Here is a 22,017-nt window from a genome sequence, read left to right on the forward strand (position 1 = left end):
GAAGCAGGCGCGGCTTGGGAGAGAGGAAGTGATGATGCGTTCACAGGCTGTCGGAAAATAACGGTAGATGGGGCAGAGCGAGATACGAGGTGTAGCTAAAAGTAGTGAAGAACACAAGATGATGATGGTGGTGGTGTGAATGGGGATGGTGATTATTATTATTATTATTATTATTATTATTATTATTATTATAGCCTGGGCGTTACCAGGGTGTAAGAAATACCTCTAATTCATCCCTCCATCCACCCCCACACCCCAAAAATAAAGTTAATAAAGACATATTTATATGCAGTTAAAATGTTCACTTACAATTTCTGTTATCCCACTTCCAGACAATAAGGTTTATTTACGTATTTGGTTGGCCTTGTGGTTAAATTTAAATGCAGTATAATCCTGAGGACATTAGCACTAATGGTATTATTGATAGATCTGTTGATGCATTTTATATAAATAAATTATGTTGAGGTATACACAGCATGACTGGGTCAATAATTATTCAAACAAAAGCTAAACATGAGATGTGGTGACTATGGTCACGTAGTCTGTTTGTATTATGAGAATGGAAACAACTCCAATTATAACACTATAGTCCTCTGTTGTCAGAAGAGTCATTAGAGTATGCTGTTGTACATTGATGATTCTCTGTCCACACATGATGTCAGAACTAATGTAATAATCTGTAATTAACAGGACAGGCTTTATATGTGAATGTACCATAACAGAAATGGCATATTCCTGTTCAATGTGCACAAGCATATTTTGTCACTGTAATTTTGCTGCTTAAGCACAAACCAGCTGGATGCTGCTACTTACTCATATAATAAAGCAACCACTGGATTTCTAGTATATGGCCTGTGTGTTTTCTATTACCAATCTCAGGGCTCTGAAAGCGGGGCAAGCCTCCTCTAAATATGAGATTTCATAGAAGGAAACAGGGGTTTCCGGGGAGTTACTGAACGTCTCACCAGGACCACTTCAGCAGTAGGGATTGAGGGAGGGGCTTAAATCTGAGTCACACTGCCGCCTGCTGGTATGAAAGAGAAGATAGGCTGCAGGCAACAGAACCTTTACCTTAATACTGAGAAATTAGCAAAATCTTTTTTCCTTGGCTGAAGAGGTAATTTTTATAGTTTAAATATTAAATACACGTAACATGAAAAACACTACGTTTTCTGTATCATATAAATCACCTGTAATAAACCACTACCATGACTTTTACATCTTTCATTTTAGTTGCAGTCTCACTGCAGGATTTTTTTCCCCCACATCCTTAATTGTAACCTTTGTGATCTCCTCATCCTATACTGGTACTGTCCCTGAGCCCAGGCAGCAGGGCTGACCCCCTGACCCACAGCAATATATCGTATATATATATATATATATATATATATATATATGAGCTTTAACGCTGAGCTTTAACGCTGAGCTTTAACGCTTAAACTACTGGAATTCAGTAACTACTAGAACTACCACAAGCATACAATTAATTGTTTTACGCAGTGTGTTTTTTCTGGCTTGGAGGGTACACAGTAGGGTACTTCCTCAGGTCATGCTGAAGATATTTCAAATCAGACTCCACTGAAAGGGAAAAATGAGATATATATATATATATATATATATATATACCCCCTGACCCACAGCAATATATATATATATATATATATATATATATATATGCAACTAAAATGAAAGATGTAAAAGTCATGGTAGTGGTTTATTATATATATATATATATATATATATATATATAGTTACTGAATTCCAGTAGTTTAAGCGTTAAAGCTCAGGACAGAAGAATTGTGTTTTTGGCAGTAAACATCAACCTACTTTGCTGTAATGCATCAGAATCCGAGCTCTGCCAATACATAAGCACACTTTTGTCCCAGGGTAATGACCTCTCCCTCATCACAATAAGAGTCAGTACCCATCATGCCGAGAGCACTCCATTATTCTCTATTGTTCAGTCAAATCACATGTAACAGCAAGTGATTCCTCATTGTCATGGGACAAGATGATCCATCTTCATCTATAATGCAGACTGAAAATTAAGCAGCATAACAAAACCTGTCCCCCCGAAAATAAAAAGTTCAGTCACAAATTGGGTTGCTTCTCAAATACCATTTTTATTTTTCTCTATTGACATTTGAATTACTATAATTAATATTGTTATTACATATAAGTTCCTTCTGTATTTAAATATGCTGTACAAAAAAATCTAATCAAATCAGAGATGACATTAGTCAAGGTGACCGTGGCAAAGGTCGTCTGAAAAGCCAAAACAATGGCCTACCTTGGTCTAACAGTTGTCATATCAAGAATTAAAGAACTACAGTTGAGAGATGATGAAAAAAGCTTATGAGAGACAAAAAAATGACATCATATCTAGTACAAATAGTATTTACAAAGTGAAAATGAAAGAAAACATAACATTGTTTTTTAAGACAGAAATGAGTTGTGAAAAAAAAACTTTTTTTTTTTTCCATGACAAAATACAATCAGCCGACAAACAACAGTTACCAGTCCTAGCGGATCTTGGTCAGTCTGACAAACGAACATAGCTTCCTCTCAACCTGTAAGTTATCACACCTGAAGGTTTACAGTAGCACCTATTGGCTTGTTGGTCAATTATCACATAACATCATTTGACCCCATTTGTGAACACAGGCTCAAGTGCAATACAGGTATTTAAAATAATTCATTGCAATTCTGTGTCTTTATATTGGCCACAAATATAAGAGCCAGATTAGCCATATGTGGCATGCAGTAGCACTTAGCTTTTCATGGCTCTGATAGAAACTTAATGGAGTCATCAGTACAATAAATGCAGCTGGCTAATGCTTTGTGTTGTCTCACTCAGCATTAAAGGGCAAACCAACAAACAACAATGGATCCTGAAATACCATGCAGACAGAAAGAAAGATAAAGTTAAGACAAAAACAGAAGAAAAACATTCTGTCGGGGATGGAGGCCTTTAAAAGCTGAGCCATGTATGCTAACATAACCCATTGTCCCTGTACACATGTTGTGAGTGGTGTCCATTCATTCTCAGCTCAAATACACTAAAGAAAACAAAAATATTTTTCAATAACTCAAAATAAAATATTTAATTTTTTATATATTTTTTAAACTTACTGAACTAAAAAAAACATATCGACACGGCACATGTTCACCGTTCAGTCGTGATTGGCATTAGTGGTATAAGTCTGGATCAGAGCACAAACAGTAGTTACATTTTTATTATAAAAAAAAGATACATCGAGAAAGATCTAATCCAGGTACATAAACAAGATCTGTAATTATAACTATAGTAAATTAGTTAACTCGATATCTTCAGACCCAAAATACAGATATAACACTGTCAAAACTGGGCTTCATAATAGTTATTATTTCAAGGCGAACACTTGTCATTTTCAGAGTGGGGTCTGATATTTAGTCCATAAAACTGTTCCAGCATTTATGGTAGTTTGCCTGAAAACATCAAGTTCATAGATAACAGCATAGTGATACTGATCTTAAAGTGACCACAGTTTAAGGTAAACTCAGAAGTCAGATCTGAGGAAATGTTTTCTGTGGCAACACACTAAATTTCTCAACCATACACAGCCTCAGCCTTTTAACTGGCTACATGGGCTGCTCACTGAGCCCCATCTTGCATCACATTCCTGCACATTGTAACATCATATTGTACCACTCTAAGACTAAACAAAGAAGTAAAGACTGAATACAGCTGACAAAGGCTCCGAGATGTTTCTGCATGTTAACTGTATAAAGTACATTTCTTTGTGAGTCTAAGTCTCTGTAATATATTATACTAAACATTTGGCAACACTGGCACAGCTAGATAATAGGTCAGTTTGTCTTGTACAGTTCTTCAGTGACAGCTGATACGTGCAAATATCATGTATAATATATAAAAATAGAATAAACAATAACAAAAAAATAAATTCATGGTGACTGCAGTGTGTAGGACCAAACCTGACCTCAAAGTCAGATGGAGTTCAGTTAGGTTGGAGAGAATCTGGTCCACTTGGGTCCAGTCCGCATTAGAGCAAGGCTGTTTTACTGAAACCTCAAAAGCCTTATCGGCCACTAAGAGGTCCCCGTTACGAACCGTGGACCATGTCCTTCTCAAAAGGCAGCAAAAATATGACACATACACACTGACATACTCTCTCATACACAGGTCGTACACATGGTATGGTGTCTACGTTCTCTTGCATTTACACACTGCAGCAAGGTGCAACATGATTAAAAAAAGAAGAAAATCTAATAACAAAAACAAAACAATGGGTTTCCAAAAGATGGGTGTTTGTTTTTTTAAGTTCACAGCTGCAGCATGTGGAGTGGATGGTACTGACAGGCTCTGCCTGAGCGAACTGGAGTTCCAAGGGGGGAGAGGTGATAATGGAGAGAATCCCACCACCAAAACTTCAGTAATACACAGACATACTACTTTACCTGCATCACTTCATGAAAAAAAATCGAAAACTGTACCCCCTGTCCTTTATCCAGCCTCTCCTATCAAATCAATGATTTCTTCTCTTCCTCATTCTCCACCCCCCCACCCCACCCCACCCAACTCCTCTACAAGTTTACCAGCTCATGTGCAACGAACTGTTTGAGTCTCTCCAGGTACTGTCCATAGAGCTCCACGTCATTGTGTCCAGCCCCCTCCACCCAGAGTGGCTCCACGGGGCGTTGGCAACGTTCGTACAGCGCCAGGCCATGAGAGAAGTCGATGACCTCGTCTTCTGTACCGTGGATGACCAGCACCGGTGACGTCACCTTTGAAATCTTGTCAATGCTTTGGAGAAAAGAAATACATGAAAATAAAAGAGGAAAAGTAAGTGAGATACAGCAATTATAAACCCCACCAATTAAAATTCACCAGGAACTCCACTAGAGGGAGCTATTGATATTTTTTTTTAGGCTGTGACTCAAGAAAACCTTATTGATTTGGCACCTAAATTTATAATGCAATTTTTCAAGCTTTTGTATGTGCGTGTTTCTATCTTGATTCAGGTGCATTCATACAGTGCTGTATTTAAAAGGCATGTACTACATGTGTTTATTATCAGTGCAGGAAGGCTGGGTGCCTTTCAGTGGATGCAATATGTGAAACATTTAGCCCGGCCTTCACACATGCCATCTGTATGTACAGTCCACTCACTTTGGGAAGGCGTCAAAGCAGTAGGTCTTCTTGGTGTCAGGGAAGGCCACTCTCATGCCAGAGGTGAGCGGGGAGTGGAGGACGACTGCAGCACTCTCATAGCGAGAAGCCAGGTCCACCGAGGGCACAGTGCCAATGCTCTGGCCGTACACGATCACGTTCTCTGGCCGAATGCCATACCTAAGAGAGGGAAATGGAATATGTGAAAATCACACTTCTGGTGATCAGGAAAAGGGTGTTTACGCTACTAGTAGCCACAAATATTTGGATGATTTGTGTGTGCTCTAACAGACACTAGCAGGCACCAAGTGTTTTTCATATGAATAGAACAAACCAGTTGTTTGGTTTAATCACAATTCTCCAGGTAATATCAGCTTTTTACCCCAAAACATTGTACTACACTCACACTGTTATTCTCCCATCGTTCTCTCATTTCCTCTACATGCTTCTCCATAAGCAAACACACACCTGTGTGCTATCTGAGACTTGCTCATACTCTATAATCAGATGAAGTGTTGTGCGGCAATGACTCAGTGATTGTGCAGCTTCCTGAAACAAGCACAAAGATGTGGGGCTAGGTTCTTGCTTTTCAAAGCAGTCTAACAGAAGACCCCCACTGTAGTCCTGTGACTACAAAGGGAGGAGGGGAGCAAGGGAAAAATGAGAAGAAACTGAGCAAAAGAGACACCGATATTGCACTGAGAGTGCGGGAGAAATGGAGAGAGAGGAATCAAAAGGGAAGAAAATTCCACAGCTGATTATAGAGAACGTGACCCACTCTAGCAAGCAGCTAGTCAGCTGATGACCTGAAACCTAGTCTGAGAACACTGCATCACTGTCTGTACCCTTGCACTGCTGGATCGGCCATAGTTAACAGCTATAACTGGCCTGACTAAATCTCTGTACACTCTATTATTAAAATTAGGAACCTTACGGTCTCTGCCACTGCAGTCTGAACAATACATGAGCACCTTAAGTCTGACAAGTCCGTACTGCATTGAGATGGTTTATTGTTTGGAGAAAAAGATTTTGTTGGCATAGACGCCTTTATTTATCAGTAGACCAACAGGAAACATGGGAGAGAGAGGGGTTGTGACATGCAGCAGAGGACCTCCGATTGGGATTCGAACCAGGGTCGACTGCGTATATGGCATGTGCTCTAACCACTCGACCACCTGGTTTATTGTAATTACGAACAACACACACAACCTTTACTGAGATACACCCTGCAGTAATGTAGGCATGCTGCCATAAAGGGCAATAGACTTAACATGAACACAGGCATATCGGCTTCAGACGGAGCATGGCAATGTACACAGACAGTCTCGCTGGCAGACTGTCATCAGCAGGAATATAGGAACCGTTTACGGTTGGCGTGTCAGCTGGCCTTCACACAGTATAAATAGGGGTGAAAATACTGGCACGGCATGGGAAAGTGTTCCTGCCCATTTCTAGGTGATGTCATGTTAACAGCAACATTAACTCTCAAGGTTGGCTTCATATAATACACACGATTCATGAGCTGAACGCTTATCTCCATAATGTAGCTGTTGAAGGGAGATGAAGAACAGAGAGGCTGAGGCCAGACTCTCAAATCTATCAAAAAGTTTCAAAAATGTCACTGTCAATTCTGGTGTGGCATAACAGTTTAGAAAAACTCCCCAAAAAGTAACTTTATTTGCAAATAAAGCCCTTTAAAAAGCCTAGTTAAGTCTTTAGATCCTCAAAAGCATCAAGAAAAAAAGGGTAGAGAGAGGCGGACACCCTACATTTCAACAAAAATCCATTTCCCTGAAGAGGAGTAGATTTTTCAGTCCTACTTTTATATGTTTTTGGCTTCAAGAGGTCTAGTGAAGTGAAGTGAAGTGTGGATATCAACGTTTAAAAGACGGAAACAGCAACATGTGAGTTAGGTGCTGACTGAGTTATAAAGAACAGTGGACTTTCATTAAAATCCACCTCCCCTTCCACTGCTGGGAGCAATGAACTCTGCTGAGAGGAAGACAGACAAGGAAAAGAACAAGTAAAGCAGTCTGAGAGATGACTGAAAATGTGTTGATATATATTTCACAGATATTTAATATTAATTCCTCCCAGGAGAGATGAAAGCTGGGTGAGGGAGCGTGTTTGGTTGTTTGCTTTCCTTTTACTGCTCACAGGCAACATTTGATCATTATACATTCAGAGGGTTTAATTTGATCAACAGAGCGTTGTAATGCCCCTAGCTGTCACCTGCTAACAAAAGTCAAAGGTTTGAACTCTTGATCCCACAGATAGTCACATGTTTACTGTTATGAACATTTTTTTTTATCAGTGTGGCCATTGAGTGTAACGTTATCCGTTATCAACTTTAATTCATGCTTATCTAGTCAATGTTCTTTGCCATATCAGGCCACAAAAGCCTGACCAATCCTCACACACACATGAACACTTGGACGTCACAACAATGTGAAGCCTATGCAGAGAGTAAATTGAAACCATTTGACGGCCTGATCCATCAGGTGACTGGATATTAGGTGGTGCGAGCAGCGAGGCTTTCCCCACACTCACTTTGGCATGCCTGTGTTACAACACGCAACTGATGTTGTTACCCAGAGTACCTAGGCGAGTGTTTAGCTCGAGGACACACATAGATACTCAATGAATAATCCCAGGCTTGAACTTTTGCCCTTCCATTTACGGCAACTTTACTCTAAGAACTAACTCGCCATGTTCTCTTGGCACCTTTTTCCTCACACAGGACAACTCTACAGCTGCACTACAAGCAACCCATATACACACACAAGATACACCCCCAGCCCCTCACCCTCCATGGACCAGCTACCACAAGCCTACAATTTGCTCCATTGCATCTCAGCTTGAATCGACCTCACTGAACCATTGCCAGCCATGCTCCATGGTTACACCCCTCCCCCAAAACCTTCATCAATTTACTCCCCTGACACAAATCCAATCTATTATGCATCACATCCTCCCTCGTCCCCCAATTCTGTCTCTCGCTCCATCTTGGCTGCCCACCTCTTGCTCCCTGAAGACCAAAAATATTTGCATCCCATAGCGCTTGCTATGACTAAATAGATATTTTAGGATATCCTGAACATATGTACAGGAATTTTTCACAGATTAGTGTGCCATCTGTACTACAGCGGGGGATCCTGAACTGAAGCCTTCAGCGAACTGTTATTCTGCTTAGAGCCATTTTACTCATTTCTCTCTGTCCCGTCTGTTACGATTTGTGATTTAAGATAAATAAGAGTCTGTTTGTTACCGAATGCTTAAACAAATTTTGAAAAGCGAGTGTGAATTTAATATTATAATCTGTAAATGTCAGTACTCTGTTCCTGTTGTTCTGTGCTAAAGAGGACAGTCAGGTGAGCAATCGCACTCCGCCCAACAGACACTGCAGCCTTTATCCACAGGCTCAATCAGTCAAACTGCCGCTGACATTTCCAGTAAAGTACACAGTTCATATAGAAGAAGATCGATTGTCGGCGTTTGAGAGAATTTCTCCTCATTATTGAACACTGGAGATGAAGGATGGCGTCTTGATTTGGATCAATATGGAGGATTGAACAGGATGTGAGTTTTGCCCTTTTGTTTTTACTGGCCACAGTGTGGCAAGACCTCAGCCTGGAAGCTCATTGGAAATCAGTTGCTAGGCTACCACTCAATATTAGACTAGCAGGATTGACTGCTGGCCCGCCTCCATCTCAGAGGGCAAAGCAAATGATACGGTGCCAATCTGTTGAAGAAAAACACACACCTCACATCTCCCCCTGTTAGTATGTGTAATCCGTAGTACCGTACGCTGACTCATAATTAGTGAATCGTCTGACTCACTCCCTGCTCAGGTGGAGGGAGTGCCTTATCCGCCGTGACTGAACAAAAGTACACAGGAGGAGTATGTGTGTACATGCGTGCGTGTGTGTGTTTGCGTCTTCTTCTTTCGTCTGCGTGCCTGGCCGAGCAGCTCTGGTGAAACTGTCAGCAAACAGGTGGTTGCCTGCTGTCATATGACTGTGGAGTAACGTGAAAGCAACCTACACAACAAGTGGGTCAACGCTCAAGAGAGGGTGAAATTGCTGACTGCTAAATCATTAGGGAGAAAGAGACTGAAAATGACAACAGAAGCAGAAAAAAAAACTGGATCTGGTGTGCTCAAAATGTCAAGTAATCAGAAAGAAAAATAGAGAGAGAGACACAGAGAGAGAGATGAGGGCAACTCTCTTCTTCAGGCTGTGCGTCTGATCTAACATGAGAGACTCGCATGAGGGATGTAGGCTGCCGACTAATGCGAGGCCACGCAGAGAGGCCTTTTGATGTGATAAATACAATCTAGTTGATTCATGTTCAGCTGGGTCAAAAGGCTGCTCCCTCTATCACACAGACAGTCAATTAAAAATTTGGCACAGATAGCTGAGTTAAGAAGGCAGATAATATATGATTCGAGGGACTTCATTTTTACTAAGCTGTTTAGGCTAGGAACTAAAGGATTAAACAAAAAGAAGCCGTGTGGAAGGAAGCTAAATATTCATAGACGAGTTAATGAGATTTCCTTCATATTTTCTGTTAATAAATCCCTTGAACTCGTTATACCTTTTCAAAATGTTGACAATTATCCCTGAATGGTTGATGAAACATCCTTAAGAACTGCCATCATTTCATTTTCTTTGTGTGAGGAGTTGTAGCACATGTCGAGTACAAAACTCAGAACTTGTTGAGCTCATATTATTATTGTTTGGAGGTTTAAGCAGCGTCTCACCGACTAAACAAGACGGATGAGTGGTCAAACAGCAGGGATATTAACATCGTCTATAATGGAGAGTAAGATGAAGAGGCACTGACATGGCAAACAAAAGAAAGAGAGACTGTTACTGGTGATTGACGTATCCCAACCACAAATTTTACATATACATTCATCATTTGGTTAGACCGAAATAAATCATGCACAATGGACTTTGAGAACACACTCATGTTCCCAGTTTTTATCATTTTCTTTTATTGGGTATGAGTAAGATAAATAAAATGTCCAGAACAGGGTGTTTCTGTGCCGAGCCCCATCATCTCGACACTGCCTTGAGTGCCATAAAAGCACCAATATCACATCATTACATAATGTCTCTGCAAGTCCTTTTTCCACCCCTGTGACAGTCTGTCAGCTCCATTTATTGGGAGTCTATTTTATGGCGTCTTACATCTCCAAATGCATTGATTTCTGTAGAGATACAGTCTAACAAGGAGTTTTCTTTTGGGATCTCCTTTCACCATTATTGAGACAGACCTTGTAGGGAGTAAATTTCACCGCAGGCTGAGATTCAGACTTGAATCACACATGAATTGACTTTGCAGAGATGAATAATAAGACGGATGAAGAAACCCTGCCCTGCCTCAGTACGTCATGACCTGATCCTGGACATTAAGACTGATAGATGTCTGTATAATTACTACTGTGTGGACACATGACAAGGCATCACAGAGAAATAACAACATCTTTACTGTGACAGCCAGAAGGAACTCAGTCTAACTCTGCTGAGGGGCCGTTAACCATGAAACTAGAAGTCACGGGACATACAACATGCACACAAGTTGAGGTGTCTTCAATATCAAGGCATTTCCTGGTTTCTGGAATCGGCTCATCTGATCATTAACCTTCACAGCCATATAATGCAGAGTCTGTGACTAATGTAGGGCCGATACCTGCTCAGCTCTTTAATAAACAACTGATTAACATCAACAGAAGTATAAGTGCTTGTTGTAGCTACTATAAACACGAGGGTTTCAGTTTTAAAGGTTTAGTTGACCTAGACAAATTAGGTTGCGTCAATACGCAGCTGGACTATGATCTTAGTGCTGCTATTCAAATTTCACTTATCCAGACTAATAAGAACTAAAACACAGAGGGAGATAAAATGTCAGTCGAGGGAGCTCGTCTCCAACACCCAATGCAAAAATGTATCAAGACTGTATGCCTGAGTGAACATAAAAACAGCTGACAGTCAGGTTTTGCATTTGCCGTAACAATCACCTACCCCACACACACACCAATCACTGAGCATAATTTGATAAAGCGTACATCTGCTCTGCTCAGATTAAATGAGATTTCAACACTAATTTTCTATGCTGCTGGTCACGATTATGTGGGCGCAGGAGATTCCTTGGTGTATCTAAAGACAAAGAGAAAAAAAAGGGAGGCTGGGAAAGTACAATTATTATTTTTTTAAAGAAGGAAATATCAAGAGCAGAACACAGTAGCCAAACACTCACTGTACACTAGCTTTTGAGAGAAGTGTGCTGACATGTGAAAAAAAGAAAGAAAGAAAAAAAAAAAACAAGAAAAAAGAAAAAAGGAGAAGTGTCCTGAAGGCCTGTCATATGCTTTAGTCTGCTGTCCTTTCAGATCCAACAACTAATTGACTGAAGCTTTGACAAAACTGTTTGTGTGGCAGCATTTAAGATTTAAACATGTAAGCAAAGGAATGTGCTGGTAGCTCCTACACACAAACACATGTAATCCATGTCTGACCACAGGAAAAGCAGGTTCTTCTTCACAGCAGTGGCTTATTTCCTGTATGCAGAACCTTTATGATCAAGAGTTTCCTGTTTAACTTGCCAGTTTCCTTATTTAAAGAAGACCACTTGGTTTATCCTATAAACTGGAAATGGTACTGACACACAAAACGTTCACATTTTACCAGTGGGCCCACTAATGTTCTCCATCAAACACTATTAATCTCTCGCATTTCCCACAGAGAGAGCGTCCACCCACATCAGCGCTGACACAGTAGGAGCACTCCACACACTACAAGCCTACTTTGTGATTGATTCACTGTGCTTTGGCTCTTCCTGTCCAGCCTTTTTAGTTTTCCTTCAGCAGATATCTCCCATCTCCCCCTCGCCTCTTGTCATTCGTTTGTTTGTCTTCCAGCAGGAAGTATACAAAAATCAACCAGGCCTGCTAGATGAACTTTTATTTTCCCCTCATCCACATAAACAAAAAGGCACAAACATGATGGACACAGTAGTTTCTCAAAACAGACACACAAACACACAAACACACACGCACGCACGCACGCACACACACACAGACAGACACACAGACAAACACACACACACACCTCCCTCAAACCCTGTCCTGCCAGAACAGGTGTATCTGTCTATATATACTGTGTAAAAAGTTTAGGCACTAAAAATTGAGGCTGCTTTCTAACATAATGCATTAAATGTATCAATTCTTTTCACATAAAGCGCAGTAAGTAAACAGGGAGGAAAAAACTTCCCACGGTACATGGCGAGTAAGTTGTTTATAGCATCTTGGATCATTTTCCACAGTTCTTCAATGGATTTAGGCTCATTACGAGCTGCTTTTCATGTAATACCAGGCTGACAATAGAAGGAGATGATGAGATTGTGGAAGTCAATACAGCAGAGGTTGTGGTACAGGTATGGAAGGAAGTGAGGGAGATAGGGTTGGACAGACTAGTGAACATTTCTTCTTAGTCAACATTTATTTTCATCTATCCGCCCATGCTGTTTTCTTGTCAGACTTTTGTGTATCATGGAGGTGGAACAAGAAAAAGAGTTTAGTCTTTTTTTTTTTTTTTTTTTTTTAAATGACATGAATTAAAATAAATTCAACAACACATTCCTTTAGACAGTATGCAATGTCTAATCACTGACAAATGTGCTTGTTTCATTGTCATTACATTCCCATAATACAGAATAATGCTGACACCACCAAACTGAAGCTCTTAATAGCTAATAAACTAAAATACATAACTGCAGTGATTTGACGCTTTATCAGCTCATAAATCACAGACATTGATTACCAATCAGCAGAAGTTGAATACTGGTCGATAAATATATCCGTAAACTGATATTCAGTCTATTCATAGCCTGTAGAGCAATGATATTCATCGGAGCACCCACTCACGCCTACGTATGTTCGGCCAGCACAGTCCTAGAATCAACGCTCCCTGTTAACGCCCACAGGAACATCATGTCTTGCCTACTAAACTACCATTCTTCGTCATACAGTATCACATCCACCCATGATTTTAATCAGATCCAATCAATTCATCTGTCCGCCCAGCTCCTTCTGTTCACTCATCATATGGTCTTCCTACTCTCACTGACTCTATCTTTTCTTGTTTCTTTGCGTCTCTGATTTACGTTCACCTACGTTGCTGTCTTTTCTCCATTCCAACAGTCAAATCAGAGCGGTTTCTTCTGACGCTTCACATCTGCTTTTATTTCAACTGTCTCCATTTAATTCAGCACAAAGTGAGACGCCCTCATAGCTGTAGACATGCACAGCTTGAAAAAACAAGTAGGCTTGCCCGTTGTTTTTATTCATAACATCATCTCTGGCTACCAATGCAAAACTGTCAACCAGAATGATACAAACAGAGAGTGGCTATTATTAATATGAATCTTTCCTCACCGTTTACACAGCTGATTGCTTAATTATTTTTGGCTTATAAGATGTACGGAGAAAAATACAACACGATAAGTTAACCTGCTACCCTGCGAAACTACTGACATTATTGTAACACATTGTTCAAGAAGGTTTTCATAACTTTTATTTCACCCATCTGTGTTCTGTTGCTTCCTCTTCCCCAAGGGCTCTGGATTTTAACAATTGATTGCATAAAATCCTGCAATGTATTTGATGTCCTTAATTCAGTTCATGAATCTTCGTGTTTTTTCAAGCCTGATCTAAATCACTATTGACATTTTATTTTACTTCAAGTATTTCTGTTGTCCTTAAGTGCCTCACAGAGGGGAGCTACACTTATGAGGCTCATATCTCCACTCCAATATAAATCAATATTATAGTGTATGTGCTTTTCAGTTACTCAAATATCAGTGCATTTATCACCACTGAACAATCACTCCATCCTTCCTCTATAGGCTTTGGCAACATCTGCATACAAGCTCTCTTATCTCCCCTCCATCCATTCATCATCTTACCGTGACCGGAGTGCCTGCCAGGCAGCGTCAACATCAGCGTAAAGGTTCTTCTCTGATGGCTTCCCAGAACTGGCCCCGTAACCCGAGTAGTCGTAGGAGAAGACGTTGCAGTTGATCCGTGAACCCAGGCCAATGTAAAAGCTGCTCATCTGGCCCAAGTCCACTGCGTTTCCGTGGGAGAACAATAGTGTGTAACGGGCGCTGGGTGAGCAGCGGACAAACATGCAGGCAATCCGGTTCCCTCTCGAGGTGCGTGTCATGAAACACTCGATGGCGTCCTTCTCGCGGGCCGAGTACTGCCAGTCAGCGCGATCTGACAGGTGCAGCGTCCATCGGCTGCCGCTTTCGTCACACATGAGGCTGTAGGTGGGCTCGGGGGGCAGGAAGGCCAGCTTGGAGGCTATCTTGCTGGGGCACGGTGGACAGCAGAACAGGCAACATAGCTCGCTGAGGGATAAGTGGTTCATCCTTAAAACGCTGTGACAAGAGAGAGAGAATTGTTAAAACAGAAACATAAATACATGTCATGAAGGTAGATATTGCCTTTGAAAGCTAAGAGTAAGAGAAAGAACAGAAATGACCTTTTCAAAGAAGAGCATCTGGGCTCTCTAAAACAAATAAAACACAAATTTGCCACAGCAGGCAGAAAATACCACAAGAGCAGATTCATGGCACAGCACTCTTGAATGATGCTCTCCCTAAGCACATCAACACTTGTCTTTGTAAAGTAAAAAACAAGGGGGTTTTCCAGGACTGCGGACAAAAGCCAGGCTGCTGCCTTTTGTAAAAGCACTATCAATTCCCCTCTCCGCAACACATGGCCCTGTCCAGCCAGGAGTATAAAAAAAGATATAGCCCTGACCCTGATGAATGTTTGTTCTCCATCTGCCTCAAGGCTTCACAACCACTCGGACAGTATTGACTTAAAAAGGGTTTCCCTCTACTACCTTGCACCTGGACCCCCACCTAAGGCTACCCTTTAGATATTCCAGGTGTCTTTAGACTGAGGCAGCCAGTACTAAAGTTGTCAACGCCAAAGCTGGTGGGTCAACATGACAAAATGTCCTCTAGTAATACAATAATTTATTGTCATTCATCATACTGCCAGCACTTTTTTCTTTGGCAGCCACTTTGTAATGTGACCTGGTGTAAGTACACATGCCTTTTTGAATAGGGAGAAAGGGATCATTGTGTCATATTACAACAATATGCTGTAGACTATATTTCCCACCGTCATACATCCATGCAAAGCACCTTTCTCAATCACTAATCTGCTGAAGCTCGGACAAGTTTCATGGGATCTGCAGCTCATTTTAAATCCTTCACAGTCTCTTGATTAGATTGAGGGGCTGGACTTAGTCATTTGCAGGATTGGCTTAATGTTAGGGAGTTGTTGTCCCAGATTTGCTTTTCTCTCTCTATACCTGCATTTTACCCTCTAAAAGCTTTCTGGGTGCTGCTGCAGAAAAGCATCATAACAGCATGGGGCTGCCACCACAGTGTCTCAATGTGGGAATAATGTGTTGCTGCTAAAGTGGGGTGTTTGGCTAATACCTGAAAGCAGAATGTCCAATCTCATTAGGCTATAGAGCTGTTTTCCACTTTCACATGCATTACACTAATCCAACTATCACGTGAGTTTTGTCCAACGCTGGCTTTCTCCTTTATTAATGATAACGGTTGCCTGGCTCTGATCTTATCTATAAAACTGATAACTCTGAAGGAGATACAGGGTTGCCACAGACCTCCTGGTTGCCTCCCTTCCCAGTAATCATGCACATTTTTAACTACCTTTAGCAGACTTACAGCTGCCTCCATCTTTCTTTATTTTCAATACTTAGATATTCAGAGCCTTAAAAATGTTCTTGTGTATCATTCCCCTGAGTGGTATTTTTCAACTTCATAATGGATTTTTATAGAGTAGTCTATTGTGTTTATGATACAGTAGGTGAAAGAAAACTGCCAGACCAGCTTTTAAACTAACACGGATATAAACAAACTACTTGTCACATCTTAATTACACACAGGTGACTTCAGTTCAGCTTAATTACCTGTATGCCACTTAAGTAATTAACTGGGTGTACCTGAAAAGACTTAGGTGGCTGCTTTTTATAGTCACTTGTAATCTATGAATACTACTTCTGCAGGGTGCTGTCACATCCCAGAGGAACATACCGCAGCAAAATACATGCATTTGCTTCCCATATTCCCTAAAATAGTCTGTAATCCCCCAGCCAGGGAGACAGAATGGTGCCACGCATTGATTTACTATAAAACGGTGGTGAAGGCAGCTGTTTATTTAGTGAGATCATATTGATTTAGAACTGGTTTGTTAGGGTTTCATTGTCAGTGGCTGGACTGTTTTCTTTTTTTGCGAAGTGTATTGAGCAAATTAGCCAGCAATACTCAACATCACAGTATGCTTCTTTTTTTTAATATATGAAAGCAGAGCGGAAAACTGTTGTGAAACATTACCTGGATGGTGACTGGACGTTTGTTTTGTTTTTCTTTCTATTTTGAGGTGACAGTATTGGCCAACGTCGCCGTAGTTAGGTGTTATCTTCTCACCAAGCCAACTAACTTATCTCCTTCTCGATGTCAGGAGATTCACAAGGTTATCCTCGGCCAGATTATCCTCTGTTCCGTGTGCTATTCCTTGGCGATGCCACTTTGAGTGTGTGTATCCTTCTTGGCAGTACAGCTGTGAGTTACTATAAGGCTAACCGCTTCGTCCTCCGGGTCCAGACTGCCTCTCAAACTGTCGTTTCTTTTTCCTCCGCTCGGTTTTCTCAGCATATGGTCCTGAATAATAACGAGGCGGACTCATTCAAAACGTTTACATCTACACAGCGACATGGATAAACTGGATAAAGGTCTAAAATAAACTAAATTCTCGTCTCACGTCTGTGTTGGCTTACCAATAGCGTTCACAGCGGTTTCTCTCTGCCTCTGAAACATCACCGCTTTCGTTGTGAAAATATCACTCTGCTTGTTATGTCGGTTTCTGCGGAAGGACAGGCGATGATTGGCCGCTCTATGAACCAATAGTAAAGACGCTGCTAAAACGAGCCAGCCAATTGTACAGCGAGTGTATATTTGGGGCGGTCCCTGTCAAAAGCAAATTGAAATGCTGGTTTTGATTGACGTATAGGAGAACCAATCATAGATTACTATTTCGTGACAGCGGTCCAATAGGCGCCGATTAAGGCGTTTCAGACAGTGAATGTTGACATAATTGATAAATAAGTATTTTATCGAACGTATTTGTTCATGTAAAGCAGTGTGCACATTACTTTTTTTTAGCAAAATTATTAGCAACTTTTTATTATTACTAATTGTTTTTTTATTTTAATTACTTTAACCACCTTTGAGAAAAGCGGAGGGTTCGTGTTTTGACCTCAATGACGTAGCATCTTCTTCCGGGTTACACGCTTTATCTAGCATGGTTGTTCGTGTAACATGTGTAACTAGAAATTAGAAAATAAGATGAGTTCACAGAAAGGAAATGTATCACGGTCGCGACAACAGAAACATCAAAACACCTTCGCCTTCAGAAATGACAAGTACGGAGCAACTGTGCAAGTAAAGGTGCGTAAACTCACTGGATGTGATGTGGCAGTGTGTTGAGGCAAACAGCTCAACTAAGCGACACAGTAAAGTTAAATTTCACACACTTAATAGTGAGCTCTTTTTTCTGTCAGTAGCCATCCTGCCACAACATGTTCTTTATCATCATGTATCTGCTCATGTGATCTCAATTGTAGAAGGCAAAGTCGAAGATCCACGATGGGCTATGTCAACGCTGCAAAGACGTGCTCGAATGGAAAGTCAAGTACAACAAATACAAGACACTAACACAGCCTAAAAAATGGTGAGTACACCAGAGTTTAAATTAATTAGTTAATTGTCATCTACACTTTCATTTTCTGGTCATATTTTGATATCATAACAATATCATGATGTGAGACTAGATATCGTCGTAGATTTGGATTTTTTTATTATAGTGATATGTCATAAGTGTGTGTGTAAACATTGTATTAACGCATGTGTATAATATTGTCGCAATATAGATATTTAGGTATATGGTCATACAAAATGATGATGTCTATATCCCCACTCATTTGATCTGTCACACTAAAGAAGAAAGTAATTGCTGGTAAACATATTGGCAAATAATCATCAAAGCAAAATCAATATAGAGTATGATTATGCTAATAAACTAATTCATTCATTTTCAACAGCCATTATTTTCTTCTGTTCCCTTCATATCATCATAAACTTATTACATTAAGCTGCTCATCAAGTATATAAGATATTCTATACATGATGATCCTCATTCAAGTGAGTGGGAAGTTGCCTGAACAACCTTTTCCTGTGAGTCTTTCTCTAATGTCAAAGGGCTGCCTTTTTGTAATTTGTCTCGGGTATGCAAACTGATGTGTGCTTTCTTATTTCAGTGTCAAGTGTTTTCAGAAGAGTGTGAAGGATGCATATCACATCATATGTAAGCCCTGTTCTATTCAGCTTGACATCTGCTGCAAGTGTGGGAAGAAGGAGGACATTGTTATTCCGTAAGTGAAGTGCTGCTGTATCTTTAAAAAATGTATGTGTGCATATTAATGTTGAGTCATTTTGTGTTCTCATCTTGCATACATTTTCTGCTTACTGCTTCGGAAGTCTGTCTCTGCTTAGTGTGGCCACGCTGGTCTTCTAATTGTTTATGAATGAAATAATTGGTTCTTGTGTTGATTTGCTTGAGGCTGGGTGGAATAATTGTTTTTATTATGAGGTTAATAGAAAAAAAAGATTATCTGACTGACAAGCACACACGGGTGATTTTATGACTAGACTGCCATCTTGTGGACATGAGACGCATTAGAACTTAAAAAAACAAAACAATTGACTTCAGACTGGCAGCATTTTACCTTCAGTCTTTACATCTAGATTTACTTCCTCTCTCACATATTGTATGCATCATTTATTCCCATCCATAATTTACTTTATCTGCTTGCTGACAAGATGACAGAACATAATTCTTTTCTTGTCTCTTGTAAAAGTATGAGTATAAAAAAGACAGCAGGTGACACCAATTCATGTTGTTTTTTATGTCACTGGACAGAGTTAACTCCCATCTGGATAAGACAGAGAACGAAGAGGATGAAGAACCGAAAAAGAAAGGTTGCAGGCGAGGAAAGAAGGACGCAGATGACATGGACAGTGATGATGATTACGATGATGATGATTGTAGTGACTTCGGAGACGACGGTGATGATGTTGAAGACTTTGACAGTGACTCAGGACCAAAGAAGACACAGAAGACAAAGTCTGCCGCACTTCCAGATGTCTCCAAAGTTAACATTAAAGACTAAAGACAGAGGAAAAAGTGCCAGGTGAACTTGTTTTTACATACTGTATACACATACTATATACTCATATCTACAGTATGTGGTTTGTGGTGTGACCATTCTCAAATGAACTAAAGCAAATGAACAGTGTTGCTGGTTGTATAACCTGGACTACAAGTTAATGTCAACATCAGTTGTGAAGGTAAAAGCTCCCAGATGATTCAGAAAACTAACATTTATTTTAGATGGTCTCCATTAAAAGACCTGCAAAATGAGATGAATAGGCTGTATAATATAACATAAATTGTCCAGCCTGTTTACAAGCAGTACCAGGTAGATGCATATATATTCAGTATTTGAAAGAACTGTAATAAAAACCTTCCTGTATACAATTGAACCAATGAACCTTAAAGATTCTTTTTGATTTTTGTTTTTTTTACTCTGATGTCTTCATCAGAGTTCAATTGTGTCAAAACATTTGTTTATATCAACTGTTAATGGCTTCATATCAATCAATGTCCTCCAGTATTTTCTCTTTATAGTTTGCTGTACCTGATCTGAGAGGCACACAGAGAAGCCGCTTTTACAACATCATTTTTATTGTGGTATATGACATTTCCTGATATTTAGAGTTTGTTAGACTGTTTTGGGCCTCTCCCTCATCCAGACTTTTTTTTTAATCATTGCTTCTCAATTAAGCAGAACTAAATTCACTGAAAATATCAACAGATTTTCCTTGGAATTCCCTCACTAATATTAAAAATGGTGTGTAAATATAGTAAGTGTGCTGTGAAGTCATTTCCAGACAATGTTCATCAAAAATAGGCACAGTTCTGATTGTTTTGCGGAAGCCCCAAAATTAGAAAGTTCTTAAGTCTTAAGCAAACCTTTTTTCTTTTCTTTTTTTGAGGGGGGCAGGGGGATATGTGTATGAATATGTCGAAGTTCTCCTTTATTATTTTCAGCCACTCTCAACACTCCATGCCACTCGTGTGTGGTGTCACCCAAAATGAGTATGTGTTGTCATTCATCATGTGGTTAAAAAAAAAAAAATAGGAACTAAATGTTCCAATTGCATTGTGTGCAATTGTGGATAAATTTAAAAGATTGTTGCAATATTTCAGTCCTTACTTCCTCAAATGTGTCATTATGACATATGAATGGATTTGAGGAAATCCCTTAAGTTTGAAACAAGTTCACTGAAATAGCCAGGTAACTTTGAGTCAAAATGATCTAGATACCCATTCAACCTGTTGACTGGAGTAAAAACAACAAAGACTGTTGGTGTTTGCTACATTAATGACATTGTCACACCAACAATAAACTAACATCCAGTTGTCAGTTCATTTAAGCATCTGTGTAATGCAGTCTCATACAAAACTACTGCAATAAATAGGGTAATCATGAAGGTTATAGTGCTCAGTTTGTATTGGAATTGTTTAAGGGAGGTGGGAACTTGATTGGGATGCTAAATATGTAAAAATAATTGTCATGTAAAAAATCAGAGCAAACAAAGGACATTAAGGAGAACTTGATAGTTGTGCATTTTTCAACTCTAATTTGTGGTTAGACAGTTTTCAAGGTAAATTACTGTAGAGTGTTTAAAGTAATATTTTTAAAATGAAAGAGACTGATGGAATGATGATGCCATTTGTGGTGTGTGAAGATATTACCTGTTTTATTCATCTACTATACTGTGCCCACAGTATCCGGCCCTAGTGTTACCTTAAGATGTGTTGGCTCCATTCTCACCAACATATGGCACAACATATCTCACTGTTATTATCAACATTACTTACGTCTGCAATGTCCCCATTATACAGTTATTAACAGGATATCCCTCCATGCTTATTAATGCAAAGTGATGTCAAACAGCCAAATGAGTCAAAAAGAAAAGTCTCAGAAACCATGGCAACCTGTGCCAAACATGAAACTACGTCACTGACAAAGAGGAATAAGTAACAACTAAACAAGAAAACCGCCCAGGAATGTACCTTCTGACTGGCCGTCATCATAAGACATCATATCTGAGGAAATGATTGCAAAATTTAGGTTCAAGTTTATTCACAAAAGGAAGTGTTCATTTATTTTGTGGAGCTCATTTTGGACATTTACTTGCTGTTGGCCTTCCTGAGGACAGATCATACTATGGGCCCGATTAACTAAAGGTTTGCGAGTGTAAAAACGTGTGCAAACTTGACATCACCCGCAAAAATGTCCAAGCTGATCTATTAACACGTTTTTGTTTGCGTGCGAAACCCTCCTTTAAATACTGCTGTCTGCACCCTGTTATTTGCGCAGTTATTCTGAGTAGATCACCCGCAAAACGCACGCTAACCAGCCACCTACACGCAATTTACATTTTACTTTTGGATCTTAGTAAATCATCATATGTACACATTAAAGTTAGAAAATAAAGTAATTAAAGTAATCTATTCTGCCGACTAAAGGCAGTTTGAGGCCTCTAAAAATAAAAAAAGATATGAACTTGCCAAGTTGCTGCGCACTGACCCTACTCATACACTTTCATTT

The 22,017-nt window shown here is 39.9% G+C and overlaps 2 protein-coding genes across 2 annotated transcripts; one reads left to right on the forward strand and one right to left on the reverse strand.

The window, feature by feature from the left end:
- Positions 1 to 4,584: 4,584 nt before the first annotated feature.
- abhd17b (abhydrolase domain containing 17B, depalmitoylase) lies at positions 4,585 to 17,082 on the reverse strand. Its single transcript, XM_053325155.1, has 4 exons — positions 16,616 to 17,082; positions 14,141 to 14,617; positions 5,171 to 5,350; positions 4,585 to 4,804 (listed from the first exon to the last, which is right to left on the reverse strand). Exons 2-4 carry the CDS (start codon positions 14,605 to 14,607, stop codon positions 4,585 to 4,587), a joined length of 867 nt encoding a protein of 288 aa, XP_053181130.1. The 5' UTR covers positions 14,608 to 14,617; positions 16,616 to 17,082.
- A 495-nt stretch (positions 17,083 to 17,577) lies between these two features.
- c9h9orf85 (chromosome 9 C9orf85 homolog) lies at positions 17,578 to 19,913 on the forward strand. Its single transcript, XM_053325449.1, has 4 exons — positions 17,578 to 17,728; positions 17,905 to 18,011; positions 18,598 to 18,711; positions 19,260 to 19,913. Exons 1-4 carry the CDS (start codon positions 17,627 to 17,629, stop codon positions 19,507 to 19,509), a joined length of 573 nt encoding a protein of 190 aa, XP_053181424.1. The 5' UTR covers positions 17,578 to 17,626; the 3' UTR covers positions 19,510 to 19,913.
- Positions 19,914 to 22,017: the final 2,104 nt, after the last annotated feature.

The sequence above is a fragment of the Scomber japonicus genome, chromosome 9 (assembly GCF_027409825.1).
Source record: "Scomber japonicus isolate fScoJap1 chromosome 9, fScoJap1.pri, whole genome shotgun sequence".
Classification (NCBI taxonomy): Eukaryota; Metazoa; Chordata; class Actinopteri; order Scombriformes; family Scombridae; genus Scomber; species Scomber japonicus.

What these genes read in the sequence shown, in the direction of transcription:
- c9h9orf85 (XM_053325449.1), top strand. Translation starts at nt 17,627, where the DNA reads ATGAGTTCACAGAAAGGAAATGTATCACGGTCGCGACAACAGAAACAT. An exon ending in CTAACACAGCCTAAAAAATG is followed by an intron (nt 18,012 to 18,597) that starts GTGAGTACACCA and finishes TTCTTATTTCAG; the next exon opens with TGTCAAGTGTTTTCAGAAGA. An exon ending in AAGGAGGACATTGTTATTCC is followed by an intron (nt 18,712 to 19,259) that starts GTAAGTGAAGTG and finishes GTCACTGGACAG; the next exon opens with AGTTAACTCCCATCTGGATA.
- abhd17b (XM_053325155.1), bottom strand. Translation starts at nt 14,607, where the DNA reads ATGAACCACTTATCCCTCAGCGAGCTATGTTGCCTGTTCTGCTGTCCA. An exon ending in TGGCAGGCACTCCGGTCACG is followed by an intron (nt 5,351 to 14,140) that starts GTAAGATGATGA and finishes TCCCTCTCTTAG; the next exon opens with GTATGGCATTCGGCCAGAGA. An exon ending in TGCTTTGACGCCTTCCCAAA is followed by an intron (nt 4,805 to 5,170) that starts GTGAGTGGACTG and finishes TTTTCTCCAAAG; the next exon opens with CATTGACAAGATTTCAAAGG.